At 37.6% G+C, this 26,944-nt stretch overlaps 1 protein-coding gene across 1 annotated transcript in view; it reads right to left on the bottom strand.

Annotated features, from left to right (window-relative positions):
• VPS13B (vacuolar protein sorting 13 homolog B) overlaps positions 1–26,944 on the bottom strand; it is a 417,894-nt gene that overhangs the window by 30,422 nt on the left and 360,528 nt on the right. The window contains 11 exon segments of the mRNA XM_030444536.1: positions 772–918; positions 1,645–1,833; positions 2,457–2,658; positions 3,318–3,488; positions 3,982–4,157; positions 4,325–4,408; positions 4,566–4,829; positions 6,171–6,326; positions 15,634–15,795; positions 22,317–22,666; positions 24,486–24,667. Coding sequence (XP_030300396.1) covers positions 772–918; positions 1,645–1,833; positions 2,457–2,658; positions 3,318–3,488; positions 3,982–4,157; positions 4,325–4,408; positions 4,566–4,829; positions 6,171–6,326; positions 15,634–15,795; positions 22,317–22,666; positions 24,486–24,667 — 2,083 coding nt within the window.

The following is a 26,944-nucleotide window of genomic DNA, read 5'->3' as shown; positions in this document are numbered from 1 at the left end:
ATTCTTTCAATTTGCCACAAAATGTGAGATGCATGAATGTAGATACCGATGTGAAGAATACTAATGCAGAAGGAAAACAACACAGAAATAGGGAATTCAAAAAATTTGCTTATCTGCCAATTTCTCTAGCAAGTTGGACCCTGAGAAGTCTTTCCATGTATTTTACTATAAATCTAATCTTCAATAAATATGTATAAATGGTTGATTAAAATACATTGACCATGCATACATTTTGGTTCCTGTAATCTAGTCCTTAAATATACTGTGTGACTACTAGAAAACTGATATTCATGATTTGATGCAGATCACTGAAATACATAACCTATGGGCCTGTTTCTAGTTCTGCAGCTTTGCTCGGATAACTGGAATCTTCCCAAAAGGATAACTAAAAGTTTTCAGCTTGTCAGGCCAATACACCTCTTTTACATGAAAACTAAGGAAAAATTCTGAAAACAATTTCAACAGTTTCTATGGATTATGCTGCCTATTTTACAGGAATGGCCATTATGCCCGAACAGATGGAGAACAAGCAGAACTAATTCTGCAAAATACAAGAATATCTTGCTTGCACAGATTTCTGATCACAGTTGATTCCTGGAGCTGAATTTACACAAGATTCGGTATTTCAAATTAAAATGACAAAAATACTTTATCATTATTATCTCTAAAGATATCTGTTAAAGCTCTGCTATATGTAGTTGAGACCATGAAGCCTGAACACCCAGGTATGCAGATGACAAACAAAAACAATACCCACAGTGATTTATTTACCTCTTCTCCTGAGTGGGGTTTGGAAATGGAAAGCTGTGGCCTGTAATAAATTTGATATGATGTATCATTGATTATTGTTGTCTTATCTTCTATCTGTAGAATCTGTATACCTTGTCGAACCATTGAAGAAATGCAGAATTGACACAACTGTAATGATTGAAAGCAATTATGAGGTCACACACAAAATCACAAAAGATATTGAAATACAGTGACAGAATTGGCATTTTCTTTATGCCCATGGAATCCAGCACTTTGTAACTGTAGCAACATCACATACTTTTGAAATTGCATGTATCAATATTTCCTGAACAAGATTGAGAATTCGTTAGTTCTTTTTCTGGGAGATACTGCATTATCTTGATAAGTTGGGTAGAATGCTTTTATGATCCATTTCTTTAAATTATACTTCATATATTGTTTATGCAGGCTGAGGGAGCTGGGGAGCAGCCTACAGGAAGGCTGGAGATTGTTTGCAAGGGCCTGCAGTGATAGGACAAGGGGCAATGGTTTTAAATTAGAGAAAAGCAGATTTGTATTGGATGTTAGGAAAAAATTCTTTACCATGAGGGTGGTGGAAAGATGAAACAGGTTGTCCAGGGTGGTAGTTGAGGCCTCATCCCTGGAGATATTCAAGGTGAGGCTTGACAAGGCTCTGAGTAACCTGATCTAGTTGAGGGTGTCCCTGCTTACTGCAGGGGGGTTGGACTATGTGACCTTCAGAGCTCCCTTCCAACCCAAATAATTTTATGATTATGTATATATTAACATAATGAGGGAGGAGATTTCACACTGCATACTTTTTACTGTTTCCTTCTGCTATATGCCTTCTTTTTTTAATATTTAAGTTATAAATCATGAGAATTTTTTTCTAACCTTTTGATGGCCTGGAAAAGCACCAAGTTTTATTTCAGCTTCAACAAAACCTTCTTCATCCAACGTTACCACTTCCCCATTATCTGCATCCTTCCATTTTGGGGAAGTCACATTATGAACCAGTTTAATTGCCACCGATTTGTGCACAGTATTAGTGTTTGCCCAGTATATTCCAACCTGAAAAGCTTCCTGCAAGAGATAAGTGACCGATTACCACTTGTTGATATTTGGTAAGTTTTTACTAGGGTTAAATGTAGTTTCCAGCATCAAGTCAATCTAATTCCTTCCTTTCTCTCTGATGCTTAATAAGAGGTACAAGAACAGATGAAACTACAAGGTGTATATGGGACTCATCCTCATGATGGAATCAAGATTATACATGTTACCAGGTAGACTTGTTTAGTAATAGACATACATGGAGGAAATAAAAAGACAAAATAATCAGGAAGTATCAGATTGCCCAATTAGAATGAACATGCTGCTGTGTCAAATTATTTTAACTTTTTCAGAAATGAAGAATATCAGGGTTGTAATAAAAATGTATGTGCATGGCCAAGCAAAGGTATGGGAGAAGATCCATTATTACACAAACCTCTAAATTCAGGTAGACAAGTACGGTTTCCTATGAAGTATGTCATGCTACTTGCTTCGTGTCTTGTGAGTGTGGCAAATTTCTATTGTTCTTTCTATTCCTCCTTATATGACTAACAGATACAATGACTGTAATGTGGTGATCATCTGGATTTATAACCATTCTTCAGAATGAGAATGTTTAGCAGAACAGTGCCTGTTAAGGTGAGTGGCAAAGTTACCTCGAAATTGGGAGGTATAATTACTTTCCCAGTAGGTACTTGAAGAACGATCTTCTCTCCTTCAAACAACCAGAGGTCCCACTTGGACTGATTGATAAGCAAAGCCCAGGGCAGGAGTTCTACGAGCAGAGTTTTAACACACGGTTTCCACACTGACAACTTTACCCTCATTGGGCTATCCCATTGGGAGAGTTGTTCATTGCTGTGCAGTACCAAATAAACAAAAAGATAAAGTCAAAGGAATAATCAGCTCAAGATTAAAAATGATAAACTGTCATTTTCAGAAATTTGAAAGGCTTGTCTGGTTTCAAAACAGAAAAGACATCTCCTATTACCTTATCATTCTAGAACATACTGAGATGCTGCTAGATCTTGCTACATGTAGGCTATGAAGAGCTATTTTTAACTGCACAACTTCAATCTAAATTTGGTCAATTAACAAAATGCCTTAATATAATAACCACTATCCTTCAGAACTAAACCTCTCACTTCTGTAGTCATAAAATCACATTTCCTTTTGTTTATCTCTGTAAATCCTCCTACATCTTCCTACATCTACGACTTCCTACAACTCCTTGTTTCTAGACTGAAACAGCTACTGAATAAACAACAGCCTCTAGAGTTGCATAAAGAAGGTGCATCCACAAAAAATAGTTTCATTTTTTTAGTCTTTGCTGATGCCATGTTCTCAGTGTAATCAAGGGCTGAGCTCATTTTTTTCCCACCTGCAGCTTTCATATAGGAATCATGTAATTACTGAAAACAAATTCTACATTGATCACATACAGCCTTCTGGAACATGATTTCAACTTATCTGAAAGGGCAATATACCAACAATGAAGAAGTTTTGCAAAGAATTACCTGTCTGAATCCTTCTTATTATATGGCCATGCAGGCTGGGGAGGATTAGCAGTGCCATAGAACTCAGACAGTATTTGGTTGACGTTGCCACCTAGATGGGATTTCGTTGCTATCTGTTTAATTAATGTGGTTGAGATAGGTACTGCACACTCTGACGGATCATCTTCCTCCCTGTCATTGAAAAGAGATTCAGTCACACAACAAGATCAAGCATTGGTAGCACTGACTCTCAGTGAAGTTTGCCAAGTGTACTCTGCAGTAGGAACACTCTCAAGGTAATCACGGATGAATCAAAGTGTTTAACAAGTTCCTGAGCATTAACTGACATGCATGAATTTGTTATGAGACTGTAATGACTGCTGTGTCTGAGATCCTAGAAACTCTGCAGTGTTCTCAAGAAAACTTCAAGATCACTTAGGAATTTATTTTTCAAAACACAAAAATATGAACTGCTTGAGCAAAAAAATGCCAAGGTGCTTAGGATAGTTATACCAAATTTAGTACTTCCTATCAGGAAAGTCGTTTTCAGGCCATACATGCTTGCTCTGTTGTATCTCCTCTGCATATGCCACACTGCTGGAAAAAATGCACCAGCAGTTAAGCTGTAAATTATTCCTTCTTTTCCATACAAATGAACCCTTTTCAAAGCAAGTGAGTATTTTACCTGGCTTGAAATGTCAGGTGGTGTGTAAGATCAGGTTCTATATTCTGCAGTGCTTTCTCCTGACCTTTCCCTGGAATCACTTGTGTTTCCATCAGTCCCAGACTTCTTTTCTCTAGATGTATGATAATTGGGTCTGGAAGATGGCTCCTTACAATGAAAAGAGGGCTGAAAACAATCTACAAAAGGAAAACGATATACTAATTTAAGGCTAATTTTATTTCAGTGTTACAACTCTTAAAACAAGCTATTAATAAAACTTTAAAGTAGGTTATTCGGCCCTTAATTTATTATATGACATGTAAGGCATAAATAGTTAGATTTCAGACACACTAAATACACTTACTAGTCGTTGCTGCACATGAGAGTTGGGCTCTAAAGTCAAAATTGTGCACCACACATAAGTAATTGAACTCTGTGAAGAAGGTACCTGCATGCAGAGAGATCAACAGTATTACACTAAAATTATTTCAGGATGGTAATATTCAGCATTTCATCATATCAAATAAAACTCTAAATTCAAAGTTTGCAGTTCTCTCAAACATTTTCAATGCTATATTCCTTTATATACCTCTTTTTAGTCATACCTGAATGACAGTGCTGTGTTCTGTATGATTAGAACTTAGACACACATCTTGGGACCAGTCTTCATCTCCTGTAGCTTTCACACTCAGCTCAGTTAGTTCATCATTTTCTAGGACATATGAAGGCAACTTCTGCTTGGCCACAAGGCAGTTGATACGTTCTTTAACAACAGCCTGTCCATCCTGACTCACATAATGCTGAACCACTTTCAGTTCAATACTTTCGGAGAGGTAGCTACAGACTGTCTGTCTTCCGCAGATGAGGATCTAAACCACAGAAAAGTATGGAGTTCATTTATAAAAAACTGTGAAAAAGAAAGGTCAAAACTGAATTACAGAGTGAAAACCTCCACAAGAATAATGTCTCTGTTTTAGGTTTTCCCTTGCACTGCTGAACACTGTGAACAGTAAAACATTATTTTTATTGGACAAATGTATATGAGATTTCATAGAAAACTAGGCATTAAAATACTTGAAATATTGCTAAGTCAGTATCCAGGCTCGAAAGAAACATGTAACATATCCACTTTCATTCCCACTGAACTCAGCAGTACTGCCCATGGCTGACACAGCTCTGCTTTGGATTTTAAGAGTACTGTGATAGTCTCTGAATATTCATCCCTTTCTGAGCAGGCACAGTGAGGTACTTCAGAAGAAAGGTTTCTACTACCATCTCACACTCCCATCAAAATCCCAGTGATCCAAACCTTCCAGTATGTTTGCTCTATTGAAGTTTATAATTCCATTCTAACTGGCTGTACCACAGTTCTGTATTTAAGTGCACTCATCTAGAAAATTACCATATTAGACTCAGAGTTGTTGCTGGCCATCATCCACGAATTGTTTATCATGGAACTTACATCTGACCTTTTCTAAGCCAAAGGAAGGCAAAGCATTCCATGTGTATCCCTGTGACAACCACCTGCATTTTCTTTTCATTAATGAGGGTGCACACCAGAGTTGCAACCTACCAACTAAAACTCAGCAGGGCTTTCAGTGACACCAGGCACTGTTCTTGTCTGATCAGCTGCACTTCTGTTGTGCAATGTAAGGCTCTCTGCCATACCCATGAGCTGAACATGTTCTGTCCACCACATGCTCTGGCTTCTGCCAACACAGGCAGAATGACTGCAGTGTTAGGAACAGATCTCTTTACAAAGATAGTATGTTAAAAGTTACTACATGGTAGCCCATTTTTAAATGTTAATTTGGTCATTACTTCTTTCTCCTTTAACAATACAAAAGCCTGAATTACAAGTCAGAATAACAAATGAACAGTTTCTCTAAAAATATGTACACTATGCTTCTCAAGAGCTTAAAACATGTAACAGATTCTGTAAATTAGCACTGTTGAAACTTAAACAGGTAAAGGGATTTTCACTAGAATATACAAAATATGTGGAGGTACTTGAGCTTTAAGATGCTAAGATACACCCAAGTGAAGAAAACAGTTGCAAAAATTCCCAAAAATGTCTCCAGGAGGGTGTTATATTTGGGTTTTTTTGCATATCCAAGTAGGAGAGAATAAATGATAAGGTGACTAAATCATGAATAGATAACAGTTTAAATTACTCAAGTTATTTTTTCCAAATCAGATTGAATACTTACTTGCTTTTGCACTCCACTGAGCTGCTGAACCTTGATAATAAGTGATGCTGTCCGGCCCTTGTACTGAATGGTACGAATAAAGGTACCTGTATTGTCCACACCGAATGGCTCAGACCACCGCCAGTTTCCCCAACCTTCAATACAGATGTGTAACAGCTGGAAAGAAAGATATGACTACTTCGATACATAACTGGGGGGAAGAAAAAGCCTTGCAGTAGGATAAGAATTCCCATGAAGTAGAAATCGGTTTTAAACTCCACAGTGCTAACCAAACCAGTTTGCTGAACGACCCACTCAATCTGTGATTTCAAATACAAAAAAAAACACCCCACCAATACCATAAGATGGCTCTCCATCATGCATTTCTATATGTTACCTGCTTTAACAGTGTATTTAATATGCAGCACACAACTTTCAGGAAGAAAAGGGTATGTTGACTAGAGAGCCTCAATCAGGGAACAAGAGAGGTTTTTTTACTTCCCTTGAAATAGTTCTAGAAATCCACCCTCTTTTAATATCAGCAAGGTGATATGGAAAGCAGGTTGAGGCAAGATTTTTGGCCTTCAGAATAGGACAGAAAATGACAAATACCTTTCCCTTCAAAATAAAGGATGTAAATCTATTTGTACATACATTTATATAGCTCACATATACATGCGTGTTAAATACTAAACTTCGCAGATTGCTGAGAGATGGGGAACATTTTATTTCTTACACAAATGTGGTGGCAAGTTCAAGCTTGACTGCATGAGAAGAAATTTAACTGCATAATTATACTCCCTGTGTGATTTATTCCGGAAAAGGAGTGGCTTTTTTCCAGTTTAACTTAAATCACTTCCAGAGCAATATAGTCTTTCATCATTTGAAGAGCCTTTCATCCATTTACCCACCATACGCACTTACCTCTATCCCATGGAGATTCTTTAAGCCAGAGTAGTGAAAATTGGGGCTGTTCCATGTAGGTCAATGAAGTTACATAAATTTACGCCAGCTGAAGATCTGGCTATTTAGTTCTGTATAGATCTTTTGTGGCTGTGCAAACTTAAGAATGTGAGTTATATATAAGTGATCAAAGCAGTAAGCATTCTGGGTAAAATTTATTCTTTGCAGAGGGCCAGCACAGAGCCTAAGCATCACTTAAGTCCTTTAAAACAGTTATATAAAGGCCTTGTGGGAATTCTCTCTCGAGGGTTGAATTTCACTCTGATTTTGGACATCTGTCATTAATTAATTCAAGTAATTGAGAACAGGATCAGGCCCAAAGTTTGATTATTTACACGAGCAAAAATCGAAACTTGTAAATATTATGTTCTCTTGTGACTTGTTTCTAAAAAAGTATAGCACTGGCCATAGATCTGTCCAGTTGGACTTAGTGAATGGCTGCATGCTGGGGTTTTTTCATTGTTTTAAGAAACAACCACAGCAACAACTTTCAAAGATATTACAACTCAGTAGCCTGTTTGCAATTTGTGGTATCCTCAGCACAAGTTACACACAGAACAATAACATCCATTCAGTGGGTGGCTTTTGAATTTGCAAGAGTGATGACTGTTGCATTCAGATTCAAATTAGTTTTATGCTGGAAGCACAAAGGGTAATCTGTGCCAGTGTGCACATGGGCATGCCTCTTGGATGTGCACACGCGTGGGCACAGTTTTGTATTCAAGAATACATTGAGGCAAGCTGTGCACTAGGACACTCAAACTCATAAACAAATGCATCGCTTTCATTCTTAAGTGCTAGTTACAGAAAAGGAAAAACAAATAAAAAAAAAAATACAACTGCAGTGGCTGGAATCAGTTCAGTTTCTTACAGAGACAGCTGGGAATAAATCTCATCACATATGAAAACTAAAAGAAACAAGAAAACTGTTTACTTTGGAGAGACTGGTAGCTGGAAATGACAGCCAAATAATGACAAAAGGTACTAAGCGGTCAGTCTCAGCTAGAAGGCACACAAAATATGGTGTTCTCCAAAGACAGATGTCACATAAATACCATAATTGATGATTAGTAAATTGTATGTAGCTCCAACATTAGGATGTTTCCCACCCTGTATAAACAGCTTTGCTCACAAGTTGAATGTTCCCAAGGAACACGCTGTCAGCTTTCCCTGAGCAGTCATTAGCTCCCAAATGCTGCCTTACTAACTTTCTTTGCAGCACAATGATTAGTCTGCACTTAAATTCATGATTTAGAAAGAAAATTAAGATAGAGCTATTATCATATATTAACAATTTCTTATTTTGTAAACTTACTTTACACTTATTTTATAAATATATAATTTGTATACTAGTAAATGCTACATACAAAGGGAACAGTCTTTGTAAGTTATTTTGAAAATATGGAATGGATTTGTATTAATGACATAACAGTAGAACTGGGTACTTTCTAAGTTTACTTTAGAGCCAAGAAACTAAATTCCATGAAAACATAAAGGGATCTCTGGGTGAATCAGTTATATAAATGTGGCCAGTGGTGATTAGCAAATGACACTAAGTGATATAGAGATATATGGCAGGAAACAAAAATTGAAGTAATTTTAGAAAATTAAGTCATCAGGCGTTAACATGTTTTAGCAGAAGACGTCATAATTGATGGTGTTAAGATACTCAACAAGGCAGAGCTCTAATGCTGTAAAACTGAACTAATATGACAGATAAATGGTAATTGCCATGTAAGTCCCTCTCATTTATCAAGCTTTAAGTAAATTCTAAGTATTTATTAAATGCTGCTTAAGAAGCTCAACAAGTATAGCTAAGTATGGTACACGTATTAGGAGAAAAGAGAGGTAATTGCAGAAAGGTACAAAAAATGTTACATGGACTTCAAAAGCATTTTAACAAATACAATCCAGTGCTAAGTGGCAATTTCTAGTGTAGAGAGAGCTTTAAACAATTATCTACTGTACGTGTGAAGACAGCAAATAATTTGTGTAAGCATTTGATTTCTGCATTTTTAGTTAGGAAAACAAACCAACAAGTAACAGAGTTTTTTGATTGGACCAGACTTTGAATCTGTTACTCTGAGCCATTATGGACTTCAGGTTTGAGAGAGAAAGAAACTGGTGTCAGGGAGGCAGCCTAAGATGAAGCTTCCCTTCCTGGAGTGAATGGCTAGAATATCTGTATTTTTATCACATCTCTTCACAGAATGTTTCCATGCACTTGTCAAAATTTACTTAGGTTTTCTGCTAAATATGTGAGTGAAGGATACAATCTAAGTAAATAATAAGTGTCATCTGACAAAGTATGAAGACTAAAATTGGGGATTAAGATGAGATTAAGAATGGAGCCTGTGTAGAAAAGGCAGCATTTTCCATCTGTACAAGTAATTTAAAGCTTCTGGCATCAAAATGCTTAGTGACATAGATTTGATTTCTGCTTGAAGAGTCACCAATGTTAACTTGGTTTCACTGTAGTGAGATTATATCTGTCTTAGTAAAACTAGAAAATGCTTTTTGGGAAGAGTAAGGGTTAATATTCCCTCTAAGAGACTTGAAGGAATCAGCTGTGGATCTGGTTAATGGTGTGGAAGCAGTGGTTATTTCAGAAGGTACAAGACAGTAAAAAGCTGTGATGATGCAGCAGCACACAGGAAATGGACCTGAAGAGCTGAATTCTAAGACTTGCAGCAAAAATAAATTTTAACTGAAAAATTCAAGAAGGGTGATTGGTATTTTTTGGCTGTGCTTTCAGGGCATCAGGTAGCCCTTGACAAGGATTAGGACTTAAAACACTAAAACCTATTAGTATTTGCAAAAACAGTGGATGAAATGTTCATTCTGCACATTGTCAGCTGCAGCAGCCACCAAAAGTTCAGTTTTCTCATGTGACCTTGGAGATCTGACAAGTTCTACACCATTGGCCCTTGTAAGACAGAAGGCCAGTACAGAGTATGGGAGACAGCAATTTCCAGCATCCCCACTCTGCCCAGTAAAAAAAGGTCACGCTCAGTAGATAATCTTTGACCACTGGGGGTTCCTAGAGGTGTTGTGAGCCTCAACACAAGCTGCAGAGCAGGCCTGAACCTCACAGGTAGAAACTGGCTTTACACACACTGGAAGAGAAGAATCTTTGGGCTAAGGAACATTAACCAAATTATGAGGGTTCCCATGATTAATGATCCTATCCAGAAAGTCATTTACATATAATATGGTATATAAAAATGATTTCAATGCAAGACTGCAAAGGTAAGCAACAACAATGCATTCTGACCACTTGAACAGTTTAAAATAACGTAAAACGGTGTTTTTTGGGGCTTTTTTTTTTGGGGAGGGGGGATGTTTCCTGATTTTGTTTTGTAAATGACCTGGAGTGGATTATGTAAAGTACAGAAGGTTGTGCAGAGAATCTGTAACATTCCTAAGCACTAAAACAGTAAAATATCTCAACAACAACTGATATATAAGTCACAGTTTCTAAATTTGAACCCACAGAGTACAGTGCATCATCTTACCTTTTATATAACCCAATACCTGAAAGAATGGCAACTTGGAAATAAATAACAATGAATTATGATTCTGCTGGAGATGTAACATAAGTTAAAATCTGCCTCAGGGTCTTTTTTTTTTTTTTCTTCATCTGTTGGAGAAGGAGGAGGAGGTTCTTAAAGCTATTTCTAGATCTACAACTGCTTTAAAAAATTCTGTTGACAAAATTCTAGCAGAAATTCTACTTTACAGGCACGCTATTTAAAATAAGAGAAGAAAAGCTTTAAATGGCTTCCAGGGAAGGTATTATTAATATACCAACCACTACTACTATCTTTTCAAGAATTTGTAAGTGTATGTTCAGAAATTCTATATAAGTAGCAATAAAGTGGCACAGAGCTGTTTCACTTTGTCAAGAAATAAATTTATTTTTTCTGTAAGAAGCAACTTGGCCATGTTCTTACTGATGTCATTGCCCAAATCAACATAGGAACTGACTTTCACCCACTACATGCACCTGCTGCTTCAAGTTAAGGATGGTGAAAAGTGAAAATGGGCTGCTACCAAAAGCCTGGGAGAACCCTCTGGAGATAGGTTTGGGAGCTGCTACTTTAAATGCAGACTCCTGCTATGCAACATTATTTTATGCACAGAAAGCAAAAGAATTAATTTAGATCCATTATTCTTTTGCTTCTTGAAAGAAGTCTGCAGATGTTTGAGAATGTGGAAAATAACTAGTAATAACTAGCGTGCGTGATATAGAAGAATTTTGCTGTTTGTTCACAAGTAATCTCTTCAGAATACATTCAGGGAACTCTCACATGAATAGCTGGTTTTTACATTTGGTGTGATCCCTAGTGGGACCCTCCGACTGCCTACTGTCTTGCAAGACAGAATTCCTTAACTCTGAGAAAATTGCTAGGAAGATCTGATCTCTTCTAACTTCAGAGTTTCACCCTATGTATCATATGCTCCAGTTTTTCTCCTAAAAAACACAGCTGTCTTGGAAACAAACATGACTTTTGACATAAGAGGGGCCCATCCCACAGAGCAACTTGAAGATCAAGATAAGGAGTGCAGACTGGATCCAATAATAATGTAAGAGCCAGTGTTGCCTGTGGAGCACAGGAGTAATGTAGCTCCACTTCCCTTTTAATGATATCTACCAGACCTCTAACTTCCATTAAAATCTGCAAAACAAACTCACGAGGTCTGGCAACTTTTGCTAGAATTGCTTAAAGCCTCAAATATCATCAGTTTTGGACTTACCCCAACTCTGAAAGGGACTATATAGTTGGGGGTGTCTTATCCCTAAGGAAGGTTGAAACTTCATGAAGAAAATATGGGGAATGGAGCAGAGTATAATAAAAAGCATTGGACATCAGACTTACTACTGAAATATTAGCCAAACCAGTGAGACTTTCAGGAATCTCCGTTAAAGTTAAAAGGGAAAAGTTAAGTTCCCAAGGAAGGAAGGAAGGAAGGAAGGACGGACAGATGGACCAAGCTTTAACTTAAGCCAAACAGTTGAAGGGACACCTTCTATAGCTTATAAATCCAAATCCTTGGTGTGCTAAAGCTGTTTTCATAACATGAAGAAGTTGAACATTTTTTAAGTCCAGCCTATAGCATCTTCATTAATATTAAAATTAATTCTGAATGTAAATAAAGCTTTACATAACTATCGCTACTACAAAAATAACTTATTTTAGCTATATATATTTAATTGTGTTAAATAATTCAAACAGGCATTTACTGGATCTCTCACTATGCTTAATTAGCAAAAGAAAAATGGGCAATTTTATTGATGTGAATGTGAAAGAAACACAATCCTTTTAAAACTATTTATTTTCACTTAACTGAACTGCCTTGCCATACTAAAAAAACATTTTGCAGAGGTTAAATAAAGTATTTCATGGCAACCGCTGCTTCTTAGTGCCTGTGTAACAAGAAACATGAGACAGCCAAAGTTGTGCAAGTTGGTTTTCTTTCCCAGTAAGAGAATGTGGTATCTAAGACCTTGTCCTAACTCATTTTATCCCCAAGAGTAAGTCAAGTAAGTCAAGTATGAACTAATGCCTGGAGGGAAGTCCCTGACTCCAAAAGTATGGATTATTTCACATTTATCTTACAATCTGCTCTCAGAGTTCTTAAAATTCACTAACTTGGCAAGTTGGGAATTATCATGAGAAATGAAATAATTTCATAACTATGAAGTCATCTAGCATTCCACGAATATGACACTTAGAGGGTTTGTCTGTACTTGGGCATTATTCTGACCTTTGGATAATAAGCTGTTAGGTAGTTTTACATGGAAACAATTAGAAAAATGACATGGCATAACAGAGACAACCTGATGTCTTAATTGAGTTGTCATTTTAATTTCAAGGACTTGTATTAATCACTGAAAAAATTTACATGACAACATTTGTAATAGCATTTAAATAAACTTATTTTCTATGATCTAAACTGACAAAGGATTTTGCTATCCAGATGAGCTGTCTTTCTGAAGCATGCTAAACTTAGTGATTTGTATTTAACATTAATAAAATGAACAAGGTTTGCTTACAGATGGATGCCAAGATTCTCCAACCCTTATAAAGAAAATTTGCTTCTATCTCAATAGAGTGTGGAAAGCCTGTGCTTTCACAATGAAATTTACTTCAGTGTTATTTTTTAGTCTCTGAATTTCCCAGCAAGAGATGAATGTTGAAGAACATTAAAAGAGCAGAAATATTATTGAAATTATTCCAAGGGGTGGGACAAGGGAGCTATAGCCCCTCTACTGGAAGAGCCTGCTGGCGAGCAATGTGGTTGAGTCAGGAATGAGCTGTTAGCTTCACCATCTCTTGGGACATGGGAATCCAACATGACACTCCTGACTGTTTATCAGCTTAATTCTTCAGTGAATCTCAAGCTGAGAGCAAAACAGAACGGGGAAACCCTTTGACATCATCAGCTTTCAGCTGAAGAAAGAAAAATGCATTTAAGTTCCTACTGTCACCTCACCCACTCTGCAATCTGATTTGGTTTTCTTCTGGACTTCTCCACCTTCCATCCTGCACTTTTATTTTGCGCTTCTCAAAGGACATGCTAAAGATCAATGTTTAAAGGTTTAGGTTCTCCAGGTGTTGGGATAGCTTATGCCACATGTTGTGCTGGTTGTCTTTAGCAGCTTGGCTGCAAGTGACAGAAAGTATCAATAACAAGCTGCAATTTTAACTCTTCTACTTCTCACTTTGCTTGAGATATTCCTCATTTCCAAAACTCTTTTCAGTTTACACTATTATCAGAAGTACACATTATTAGAAATACACATAATCAGAACTACATCATTAGCAGGTCCACATTGAATAATGGTCAAAAAGAGGATTCTCCCAACTAAATAATTTTAAATAAGTAACCAGAAAATGAATAAGAAAACTTGTTATCAGGAAAGCCTTACTCAGTTATCATTTTCTTTGTAATCACTTTAAACATCTTCTTCTTCCATGTATTTATGAAAAGCTTTAAGTGATTTTTTTGGTGGTTGATAAAAAAAAAGCAAATTATAATTGGTGCAAAATACAGGTCACATTTAACTAGCTTTCTATAAGCCTGGTTGTTCTTCCTCCTTCACACAAGGAGTTACTTCAATCACACTCGCACTGCGACAAAACCCAGAGGAAAATGTTGTCCTGTTTGATGAGCAGGGATCCAATCTGACACTTGCCCATTGGCACAGAGCACACTCACCCATCTGGACTGCTCGCCCGTGGGCTGGGGCAGCACAGGAATTTCACTTGTATGAGAAAGTGTAGGTCCTTTTTGAAAACATGAGAAGGGATATAGAGTACTCCAGTGTCCCTGAGTCTCCAAAGATCTCTCCCTCTGCACTACTACACCAACTCCTTGGTCTCTGGGGTGAGCTTGTCCTTTATTAGCCTGCCTCCCTCTTAACTTATGCCTTGACTTCAGTGCCAACTGCAGCTGTTTATTCTGGCTGAATTTGCTCTGCACAGATTACCACATTAATGTAAAATGCAGTAGTTTTGCATATCCAGCGACTGACAAATGAACGAAAAACACAGCACGTTTGCCTTCTCTGCTTCCCAATGAAACCTGAAACTTCTCAGGAGTGAAAGTGGGCACAGCTCCTGTTTAGAATTACCATCCATATTTCACCTTCTTTCTCACATGTTAAGACTGGTATTTTCCAGGGCTCTAGAGAAGTTAGGAACCCCCATCCACTACACTTCTCCTAGGATCTGTAAAAATTTTAATAACTCCTCAGTGCAGGACTGCTGCTCAGCAGGTGGGGTGGCACAAGCCTCTAGTGTCCCACTCAGCTGGAGATGGGTAAATATTAAAAAGATAAAAGAAAAGGCTTTGCAGTCTAATAAACACTTTTTTTTGATGTTTGCCCTATCTTGAATCAAGATGAAAAGTCCATTTTTTCACCACCTCTTGAGAAAACAAACATGGTTTCATTGAAATAGTTCTGTTGATAATTTAAAAATATTTTTCTGTGTTTCTCTTTAAAAAACTATTTATCCTTATTCAAATTATGGAAGTGGGGTGTTCCTGACAATTCAAAATTTTTTCTAGTGTAGGAGCACACTGAGTGGAGGGATTTGTCCAGTTTTCTGCAAACAATTTCAGTGAACAGATGCTTCTGATAAAAACAATTAATTAGAAAAATCCTCCAAACCTCTAATGTACATCACAGAAAACAGACACTGATCAGTTAGTTACAAAAACCTGGCAAGTGATCTTTTGCTTTTTTTCAGAAGCTTCAGTTTCCACAAACCACTCAGTTTTACAGAAAGCGGTTGTGCACCTCCAGTTCTACCCTGGCGCAATTTCTAAACATTTCTGGCTTTCCTCACTTTTTGTTTACCTTTTCTCTCTGATGCAGCCAGAGCATGTGGCTCCTGAAGGAACTGGAGGCATTAAATATAGTTGAGGCCAGAGAGAAAACTGAGGAATCAATGCATAAAGCCACCAGGCAGCTTCAGAAACCGCTGCAGTGGAAGGGCTGTTTCTGCCTTACCTGCGGGGACTTGTGAGAGCGCCAGCTGTACTGGTGACAGTGGAGAGTGGCCAGCAAAATGTTTTCATCAGTATCCACCTGGCCAAACCGAAGTGTCTCTTGTGTGTCATTACAGATCACAAAATGGCTGAAGACCAACTCCTCTGCCCCAGGGCATTGGTTCTGAAAGGAAAGGGATAGGAAAGCCAGTAAGCATCACATTAATTGCAAGACATTTGGCAGCTGTCTGCCCACTGGCAATTGCTTTAACACACAATTGCTTTGGTCTAATAGTACTCCACTCTCTGCAAAACTATTGTTTGGGTTGACAAAGTATGTCCTAAATCTTACTGTATTTTACTTTATGTTTCTGTAATGCAAGTCCTAAAGATTTAAAACTACAGCAAAACTCTTATTTCCTAACTTAGGTAAAGGACTGCGATGAAGTTAAATTCAGATGGAAATGACACATCACATCGGGCAGATGGGTCTCAGGTCAGGCTTCACTTCCTCTTCCCCAGCTGCTGCTTCTACTTTGAACAGTTGCTTTGGGTCAGCAGCAGAAGACTCTCTCTCCTGACATCACTACACTTAAAAATAACTAAAGAAAAAGCAGAAGACAATTGGAGAGTATTTTCACAGCTTCACAAAGCTGGCTTGAAAATGCATCATGCAATTTGACAGTCCAACAGGAAAAATAAAAAACAATCACAGATTTAAAAGGTATTTTGGATTTTACAATACTTTTTCTTCTGCCTACAGCATCCTTCCATCTCTCTCTTTCTGCTTTTCATCTGGCTCCTTGTCACTCCGTTGACACAATGAGACTATATGATAGTCATAAAAATTAGCAGAGCTACAGGCCTTCCGCCCCAAAGGCACGAACTATAATCCCCTATACGGGAGAGGTCAAAGTGTGACTGACAATTTGATTTGGAGATCATCTCTCATATATTTCTGCCCTAGTCACTACTGGGCTGGCACCTTCACTTAACAAGCAACTATCTAGCAACCATAACTACTCCAAAAAAGCAACATTTGGACAGTGTTCACGCGATTTAATGGGTATAACACAAAGAATTAATTTTCCTGTGCTTTCCGTTACCTCTTTTTGACCCATCTTTTTTAGCACATACTTTTGACAATGCTTTATTGTTGGTTGGTTCCCTTCTCTCCACAATATAGCCCAGCTGCTCTTTTCTCATCCTTTCTTCCCATGACCTCTTCTCTAACTTCACGGACCTCCATGGTCTTTGAGAACTAATTCTGTTTTCCCTCCTGGCTCTCTCAGTAGACCTTTTAAATGAAAATAATAAAGCTAGCACCTCCTCTATATATGATCATGTGAGTCTTTTAATTATTTGATAACAATGTGCCTGGAAGCCTGCAGAAATTCAGAGATCAATCAAGAGAAAAGTATTTCCTCAGAGATCCCTATGGATCCTTAGTTATCTCTGAAAAACAGCTTGGTAAATAGCTTTTCTGAAAAGCTAAGTCTGCAATGTATGTCCAATTTAGCTTCCTTGAATGCATATTCACTCCTGTTATTGACTTCATAAGAACCTACGGTGCAGGTTGTGATTCCTCTTGAGACTGAATGTCAGAATGATTGGCTGGGAGTGTTTGTAAAAAAAAGTTATTCACCCTAGGAGTATTTAAGCATGAGTAAATTTAAATTAAAGCTTCTCTCCAAATATCATGAACTCTTCTGCATAAGATCAGATATCTCCCATGAAACAAGAGTCAGGTGAGTATAACCAAAATCTCACTTTTCAAAGTAGTAAAACTCATTAAAGAGCAGTATGACTGTGCCATATTCAGTAGCAGAGCTGGGTACACTAAAGGCTCACATTTACAGTGCCACTTCAGAGTGCGGAGTTTATTTTGGCATTTTCTATAGTGGTGGATCTATGACTCCTTACTGTCAAGCTGCCATACCCACATACTAATAAGTCTACCACAAATATATATACTTTCCTGTTACAGCTTTGCAAAATGTTCTTTTTAAAAGGGAGGATTTGCTATCCACAGAGTTCAGCATCTTGTTATAGTCAAACCTAGACATAACCCCAGAGGAATTAAAGAAATTATTTTTTACTCCAATACATTTTTTGCTGATTATGCGCAGCCTGGAAGAACACCACCAGAAGATTACAAGGTTCCTTCTTTCTACCTGACTGATTAACTAACTTAGCTACAAGTAAGTTAGCACAAACTGTAGGTTCCTGCATTTTCTGCAAGGGAAAGAGAACCAGCAAGTTAGCAAGAACACAACTCCCAAATTGTACTGGGGAGTGTTATCTCATCAGGGATTATTAATAGACTTGCACACATTTTGGTGCTGATGAATGACTGCCATAAATCATTATTTTAAATGCTAGATTTGCTACTAGAATCCACTGCTATTAATAGCAGTGCTTCCCAAAGTTACACAAAAGAGATATTTTAAGATCAGTTTTATGAGTTCCAAAGCTTTAACCAAGGCAACACCAAGATTTGCATAATAAGATATTGCTCTGTGCTGCCAGGTTTAGGAAGGATGCTTCAAGTTTTGATAGTCACAGCTGACTAAAGGATCATCAAGGAAGTTTGTAGATGCTTTAGCTCAGTATAGCAACTACACACTTTACAAGCAGGGTTCAAGGCAACTCTTGTTCTTGCAGTAAATTCAGACTTTTCCCAGAGGACCATCAATGCTTCTTGGTCACTGAGGAGCTACAGCAGCTCCCTGCACTCATCATGGGGAACCAGATCCCACATTCGCTGCTGAAGTCTGACAGTAGAAGCTTCTAGAGTAAACTGAGAGGGGAAACAACCCAAAAAAATCAATGTAAGGATGGAGTGAGGAAATCTTGATTGATAAAAGAGAGTGTAGAGAAACCAGACGTAATAAAACCAAATAGAACAGAGCCATTTGTGTGGCTGATGGGCTGAATAACTCCAGAAGCTGAAAACAACTAAGTGTGGATTAGGAAAGATATTACTTCTCTGAATTGAAACATCAAACCAAAAGAATCAGCAGAAGATCAACAGCCTGAATACGATACAGATTAGGGTCAGTTCCTGGGGGACAATTCCCTGCTTCTCTTTAGATAACTTTTCAGCTGTTCGTTCCTCCCAGAGAAGCCTGGAAAGCCCTTTACTGGGCTTTTAAATATTTTGTGAATTCTATTCAGAGAGGGTAAAAATGTCCTGTGTATTACTAGTCACCAGGTCTTCCCTGTCTCAGGACTTTTCAGCTCACAGCTACATCAAAGCATTTCTGGATCTGGAAAAAAGCCCATAAAAGAAGTAGGCCTCTTTATATGCACAGAATTATTTTCTGTGTGCTTCACAAGCTACCGAAGGCCTGTGCAAGCCTTCTCTCTCACACATACACACGTGCACACACCTCTTTCTCTACTCCATAGCAATGTTTTTGGGACAGAAAGTCTTTAGCAATTTCTTATCTCCCTCTGAGTTCCTCTAAGAGAAAAGTTTTTCATTCTGACTGTTTAAACTTCACTCTCATGACAGTGTGCTGCCATAAAATCAGAAACGTAAACTGAAGCTACATGTGAGTTTTCTGCTCCTTTTTCCTTTGCACTTTGTTCTCTGGTCAAAAGATAGGGAAACTTCTGTGATCACAGATGTTATTCTGACTGATCCCAGCTCATTAAGAAAACATACAACTGGCAGCAGAAAGGTTAAGCACCATGTGAACCTCAAGAAAAAGAAGTTCTAATGGTTTAAAACAGGTTTAAAACAGGAGCTGTTATAACTTCTGAGGGGTTTAGGAAAACATTTGCAGTGCAAGACCACAAAGGAATAGGATTTTTTCCAGGAATACTCACATAGTACCATAGCTGGGGCACTGTTTTCTCAGCTGACCCTGTGTCTCTAGGTATCACAAAGCAGTATGCTATAAAACAATTTGTGAAGGCTTAAATACTCAAACTAAGGGGGAAAAAACCACCCTCCTCCATACACAGGAGACACACATTTGCTATCTCACTTGATACTCTGTATGGTATTATTAAATAATAAAACTAAATTAATAACAATCTTGAAGTTCCCTGTTGAGTTATTAGATTATTAAAACCATTGCTTTAGCTTTGCATTTAGATGGGCATTAGCCTATTACAAGCAGTATATAAACAGGGACTTTAGATTAGGCAGTGAAATATGTCAAAAGGGAAAACTACTTTTAAAAAGTGCTAATCCTCTCAGATTTTCAGAATGTGATTTACATGTACAAAGCAAGTTGTATGCCTGCTGTTTTTTAGGCTTAATCTACTTTCAAGATATTCACCATTACTTAAACAAAAAAAAAAATTGAAAAATAAAATAATAATTAAAAAAAAACCAATCCATACTGAGGAAACAGAGACACTGACAGAGGCTTCTGCTAATCCTGAACTCCTGACCTAAAGGTGCAGGGCCAAATTGTTTCATGCTTCATCTGCCTGTCCACTGACTAAAACATCACTTGTTTCAGATATTAATCCAGTAAAAAATATGTGGAGAATTCAAATAACCTTTCCTACTTATTAAATTCATGCTTCTAGTTGGCAGCATTTATATTGCATTTTATGTGAACAGAAAATATCAAACAAGGCTTATCACTGAGAAAGTCATGCCCTCCTTGTGCAGTGCAATGCCACCCCCCAGTCTGGAGGTAAAGCCATATACAAAACATCTTGGCAACAATTAATTTAATAAGCCATTTTAAACCTACTTGTGTGTTAACTGTTCCCTAATTTCAAAGCAATGCAAGTTTTTAATCTTGAATACTCGAGGCTTGATACCCACCACATCAGAACATGGTGGCAAGTACCCTTGACATGAGAGGAAACGAGAAAATTACAGCAACAATTACAGAAGTATATCCTCCTGTGGCTCATGTTAACATTGCCAAATCCATGTATAAATCAGTACCAACTATTCATAGAATGTACCTGTCAGCAATATACAATGCGACATATGGCTCTACTTAATCAAATATACAATTCCATTTTTTCAACTCAGAATATTCCTTCAAGGCACAGAGTAGTCAGTCAGTCATTCACACTATGATGTGGTTTAAAACATTTAAATATTTATGCACCATATTTTATTTATATGTATAGCTATGTCTGAGATTTTTTTTTCCCCCCAACCTAAGAGGAAACTAACCTTTCTGAAGGCCATTTTGCAGTAGTTGCCACACATGTCTTGGATGAGGGACTAGTACTAAGCCAGAAATATTTGGGGTTTAAACAGCCTACCAAGGACTCTCTTATACTTTCTATGTTTGTTCTTTATTAAAAGCATTGTTCAAAATATGACAAAAACCAGAAATTGGAGCTACAAAGATTTTGGTTCACATTGATATTTGAGCCAGCTGTAAAGATTTAAATCACACTAGATCTTGTTTTATGAATGTCCTTTTGCAACAAGAAAACCATGGAATGCCCTTAAAAAAGAATTTTTTTTATATAAAACAGATGTTTTATCCTTTTTTGGGGGTTCTCTTATTGTAGTGCCATGATAGGTAATTAATTCCCAGGCTCCACATAGGTCTTTAGGCAGATGAAGAGAATGATTTGATTTCAGGGCTATACTGGACAAAGGGAATTACAGGCCTTCGAGGGGTCATTGCAGAAGCAAGGTTCCTTATACTGGGACTGGCTTCAGCCATTAGTGCTCTTTACACAGAATGTAATGTGAAACGAATGTTGAACTTCAATAAAGACAGAAGTAGTAGCTAGAAACAATAAGCTCTACTGCTCAGACTGAGCTGTGCTTACATACCATACATCACTCACCTTTTCATAAATTAATGGAATATTATGCATTTCAAGACCAAGATTCTGATTATTCAGATATAAATCCGTGAAGTTTCAATGAAACTCAAGTAATGTTGGCTACATTTAGCTTTATATACAGCATTCATTGCCTTCTGATTTTCATTGCTATCATGGAATAAATCACAGAATCACCGAGTCACAGAATTATTGAGGCTGGAAAAGGCCTCTGAGATGATCAAGTCCAGCCTATGACCTGACACAACCACATCAGCTGGACCATGGCACTAAGTGCCACATGCAGCCTTTCCTTAGAAACCTCCAGGGATGGTGACTCCACCATTTTCCTTGGCACTCCATTCCAATGTCTGATCACCCTCTCCATGAGGAAGTGCTTCCTGATATCCAACCTAAACCTCCCCTGGTGCAGCTGCAATCCGTGCCCTCTCATCCTGTCACTAATTGCCTGGGAGAAGAGCCTGACCCTCAGCTGACTACAGCCTCCTTTTGGGTAGTTGTAGAGAGTGATAAGGTTCTTCCCAAGTGTCCTCTTCTCCCGGTGAAACAACTCCAGCTCCCTTAACCTCTTCTTGTAAGACTTTCCCCCTGTTCTCTTCACCAGCCTCACTGCCCTCCTCTGGAGCACTTCCAGTACCTCAATGTCCTTCTTGAAGTGAGGGGCTCAGAACCGTACACAGTACTCGAGGTGAGGCCTCGCCTGTGCTCAGTACAAGGGGAGAAGAATTACTTCCCTAGTCCTGCTGGCCATACTATTCCTGATACAAACCAGGACGCCAAATGTTAATCAGTAAAAATAACTTTAGTATAAATTAAAGCTTTTACTTCTTCAAATATTTTTAGTGAATGCAGTTGGCATTCTCCCCTGCTACTAAATTTACCACAATAGCTACAATTTCCCTCACTACTGTATTTGCATACCTGTTGCCAAGCTTGAATCGCTGTATTTAGTGAGTGAAGTGCATATTGGCCAAAGTTGATGAAAATGGGGTCCACCATTATTGTGCAGTCCAATAGCCTTCCTACTGTACTTCTGGAAATAGCCATCTGCCCCCAGGTTTTGAAAGGCTTCACAACACTCTGCATAGTCACATTTCGGCACTCCAAAAGTTTACAGTTGGCTCGAGTTGAAAATTGGATCTCCTGGAACATGGAGTCATCACTCCACTGACGAAAATAAACGTGAGGCTCATCAAAGGAAATTATCATGTACTCTAGCTCAGACGGCAAGTTCTTATCAGACAAAAATGGCTGAAGAAACTTTGGTGATGCTGAAACATAGAAGAACAAACAAGATTCTCTATGGTTTTTAAAACTGTTTTAACTGCTTGTATAATATGATAAAAAAACAGTAAAATTTGTAAGAGTTGACATTTCTGAAATTAATCCTGTTCACACTGTTTATTAGATGTAAAATAGAACTGTAATTAATAGTAGCTGCAAAGAAAAAGTATCTGCAAACCCAAATCTCTTCATGGTAAATAGACCAAAAACCAGTCAAACTGCTTTATCTACACTGTGCATACTTGGGTTGCAATCTATGAGGAACACAGACCATATTTCCATGAGACTTTTAGCCACAGTAGATGTATATGATATCCCACACATAGCGCATTATGAATACAATAAAAGTTAGCAATATAGTATTTGCTGACATGTGGCTGTGCAGGCTAACAGGCTCCACAACGAGAACTGTCTTTGCTGCAGTTATAGGGAGTTCAATACTACAAACCCACTGAGATGCAGCATATTACCCCATAACAGTAGAAATGAAAGAAAATAGTATCCTGAGACTAAAGCATGAGAAATAAAAAAAAACCAACAACAAAAAAACACAAAAACCAACCAAACAAAAAAAAACCCCCCAAACCCCAAAGATGTTATCACATTCACTGATGTCTGTCTTGCAAAGTGCTGAGCACTGTGGCAGCAGACACTGCAAGGCACGTACACCCCTTGTGTAACATTAAGCATGTGAGTATTTCCACTGATGTTATTATTTATGTTGCTGGAACTATTCACATTCTTAAAATTAGCATATGCTCAAGTGCTCTACACATTTGGAACTGAAACATTCATCACTTTCCAGGATCAAGCCCTATTATTCTACAAAAGCATAATGGACACAAAAGGTTTGCTGCTCTCTTTGTGTATACATAGTACAATGGAGTTCCAAAAACTCAAGGCCTTTCGGGTGCTATAACAAGAACAGCAGCAGCATAAATTCATGCACAGTTGAAAAATGAAACAGCTGGGGTTGATTTTAATGTATTTTTTTATTTTTTCCAGTATGTGTAAATTTAAAGATCAAGGACCTGGAATAGGAGTGTAATAGTGAGCAAGGGTATGTACTGATAGAGGTAGCCAATAGGCAAAAAATTATCTGCTATATGCTGAATGTCAGTCTTGGTATGATTTGATAGTGAATATATAGTAATACTTGCAGAAACGACTCACAAAGAAACCTGTCCCTGTCAAATTTATCTAAGATATTTGCTCATCTTCCGTGGAAAGCATTCTTGGCATTTGAAAATCAGACAACAATGTAAAGATCTCTTGGAATGTATTTGCCACTAATGCAATGACAGAGAGTGCTGAACAAAACCAGATGTAGCTCCAGAAGTGATCATAATTGAAATAGCAGCTAAATCTGCAGTTCTCAGAGCTCTTCCAAGGAATTCTTACTAAGGGGGTTGCAAAATCTTCAAATATTTTAATAGCGCTGTTAATATGCTGGAAAATTTAAAAAGATCAAATTCATTCACTAAGATGGCTCAAAAATGAAGTGGCACCTGCTGTCACTAATCAGACTGCAAAAACCGGATGGCTTCTACAGTTACCCATTCCGGAGGGAGGGAGGGAGGGAGGAAGGGGTAAGATCAGCCAGTCCCACTCCATCCGTATGTGTTTTCTCAGGCACAGAAGTCATCAGTTTCACCCTGAAGTCTATACCACTGGTGGTTGTTGGTCACAATTTATTCCAAGCATGCCTGGTTGAATAAGGAAATGGGGACTACAGAGAGCATAACAGTGATGAAGCAACACAATTGAACTATATGCTTTTGCTATTCTACACAAAGGAGTACATACCTGTGCCTAGTTGATCAAGATGGTGGCAGAGGTGGACTTCCAAATAAGCAAAATGGATCAACACACTTAATGATGGCACAAACCAAGGAGTAAAACAGGAGTCAACCCTGGTACAGGCTGCTAATGCCATAGGGGTTACGAGCTGATCACAGGCACTTTGTGAGCCAGATTCACTTTCTGAGCTGCAGAAGAGATACAACAATGGATAGTTGAGCACATTGTTTTTTTTTAACTGCTGACATTAGTATTTATACACTTTTCCCAAGAATAGCATAGCAGTAAAGACTGCAATCCAGCTATGGTTTTATCACAGTACACTTTCAATTTACACACTGGAACACTTGAACCACAGAAGTGAAGTATATTTACAGAAAATAAAACTTAAATACCAGGTATCTTTAATTGCTAAACAGAGATACATTACCACTATTTTAAAGCTTTAAGAAGGAGCTGAAATTTAATCAGGTCAAGAAAATGATTTTTTAAACTTTATTTTAAGGAAACCAATTCACAACCACCGAACTTCTACTTATAAACCTTGCCACAGCAAGCTTTCTTTCCTTTACCCTTCTCATTCTACAGTCATAATTTAAAAAGAATCTCTGGGTGTTGTAAGCTCAGCCTGGAACCTTTTACTAGCACCTATTGCAATACATTTAACTATACATTTAAAATGCCATCCCACTGATTTTTTTTCTAGCTGGGCTCTTAACGCCAGGAATTTCCAAGCATTATCTTTCAGTCTCTTGAGAGAAACTAACACTACATCACAATTTTATAGGTTGCTAAGACACCACTGAAGTACAAATAAACTTTCTAATTCAAGCCAAATCTATCCTTAGTGTTCCTTATTCTCACTCTCTTCGCAGTTTTGCACTGAAGAGTTTTAGTTTAAAAGCCTAGACTTGATTCAAGAAGTAGACATCCACAGCCCAAAATTGTTTTTCAAATAAAGTTTAATGAAGGGTTTATGAATGATTTAATGAAGTCTAATTAAGGATTTTAGTTAAGAGGACAAGGGGAAATGCCCTAAAACTTGAAGAGAGGAGATTTAGGTTAGACATTAAAAAGAAATTCTTTCCTGTGAGTGGTGAGACACTGGAATGGGTTGCCCAGGGAAGTTGTGGCTGCCCCCTCCCTGGACGTGTTCAAGGCCAGGTTGGATGGGGGCTTGAGCAACCTGGTCTGGTGGGAGGTGTCCCTGCCCATGCAAGGGGGGTTGGAACAAGATCATCTTTAAGGTCTCTTCCAACCCAACCCATTCTGTGATTATATGATTAACTAAGGCAAATTTACTATTTTTGTCAGAAAGTAATTAGCTGTTATAAAAGACTGTTAATAGATTTTCATTGACATTTTAAAGGTATTTTAAGTTCAAACACAAGTTTTAATTGAAACATCGGCTTTCAAAGCAACATCTTATGCTTTTAGGACCAAATTTTATGTCACTCCATGTGTGTTACTAAAAAATTATGCACTCAAAATGTTCAGCTGCAGATGTGAAGAATTCCATTGACAGGTAAATTTATCAGCAGTATTTTGTAAATAAAACTGACCTGACCTTACTATCAAAAATGTCTACATTTTTTTTTTTAAGTCCCATGAAATATCAGAACTTGAAAAATGGAAATACCTACATTAGAAGTCATTATATATTATAAAGTATAATAGTTTCACATCATGCAAAGCAGTTCAAGTTAAATATATGGCAATTGGGAACAATGACTTAACAGTGACCTACATTATTCTTGTTATTTTAAAAGTGGAATATTTAAACCCAAACTGCCATTTGTGATGAAATCACAACATGGGAAAATATCCACTGGGAAGAAGAAAAAGACCACTTAAAGTCATTTAATTTGTGACTCAAATGCTGGTGTGAACCCAAACTGTGAGAGGTCAAAATCCAGCACATCATCTACTTTGAATGAAAGCTAAAACAATTAGCAAGCAACATGATCATGATTCTTCACTTTGATTTTTTAAAAGCAGCAATTTAAGGCTTATTTAAAAGTATTTGTACTTGTTTCATGGTTTGAATCATAAGGTATTTTCAATTACTACTTCACATGAGTATGTCAGTAGTTACAAAAATGCTGTTTACATTACACAGGAGATGCAAATATACAAAACATCTTGTACAGTAACCCACTTAAACAGAGAATGATAAACACCTCCCGAACAAACCACTGAGGGTCTTTAGTGCCTCACCACCCAAACAGAGCTTTAAATAAAAGTAATTCTGATTATAATTTGCTAGTCCTGCAACATGAAAATGCAACCTATAAAAAATTTATTCTACAATAGATTTCTTTTAATCTTCTATTTTAAGGTCTTCTGAAAACAGTCATTTATGCCATGTGCGATCCCTTTCCATAGATTCTATAATAAATCCTGAAGGAGATGCTAAATTACTTCCCTTAGGATCTGAGATTTGTTCATTCACAAAATAAACATTC

Source organism: Calypte anna, chromosome 2, assembly GCF_003957555.1.
Source record: "Calypte anna isolate BGI_N300 chromosome 2, bCalAnn1_v1.p, whole genome shotgun sequence".
NCBI classification, from domain to species: domain Eukaryota; kingdom Metazoa; phylum Chordata; class Aves; order Apodiformes; family Trochilidae; genus Calypte; species Calypte anna.
This window is presented reverse-complemented; position numbering and strand designations above follow the sequence as displayed.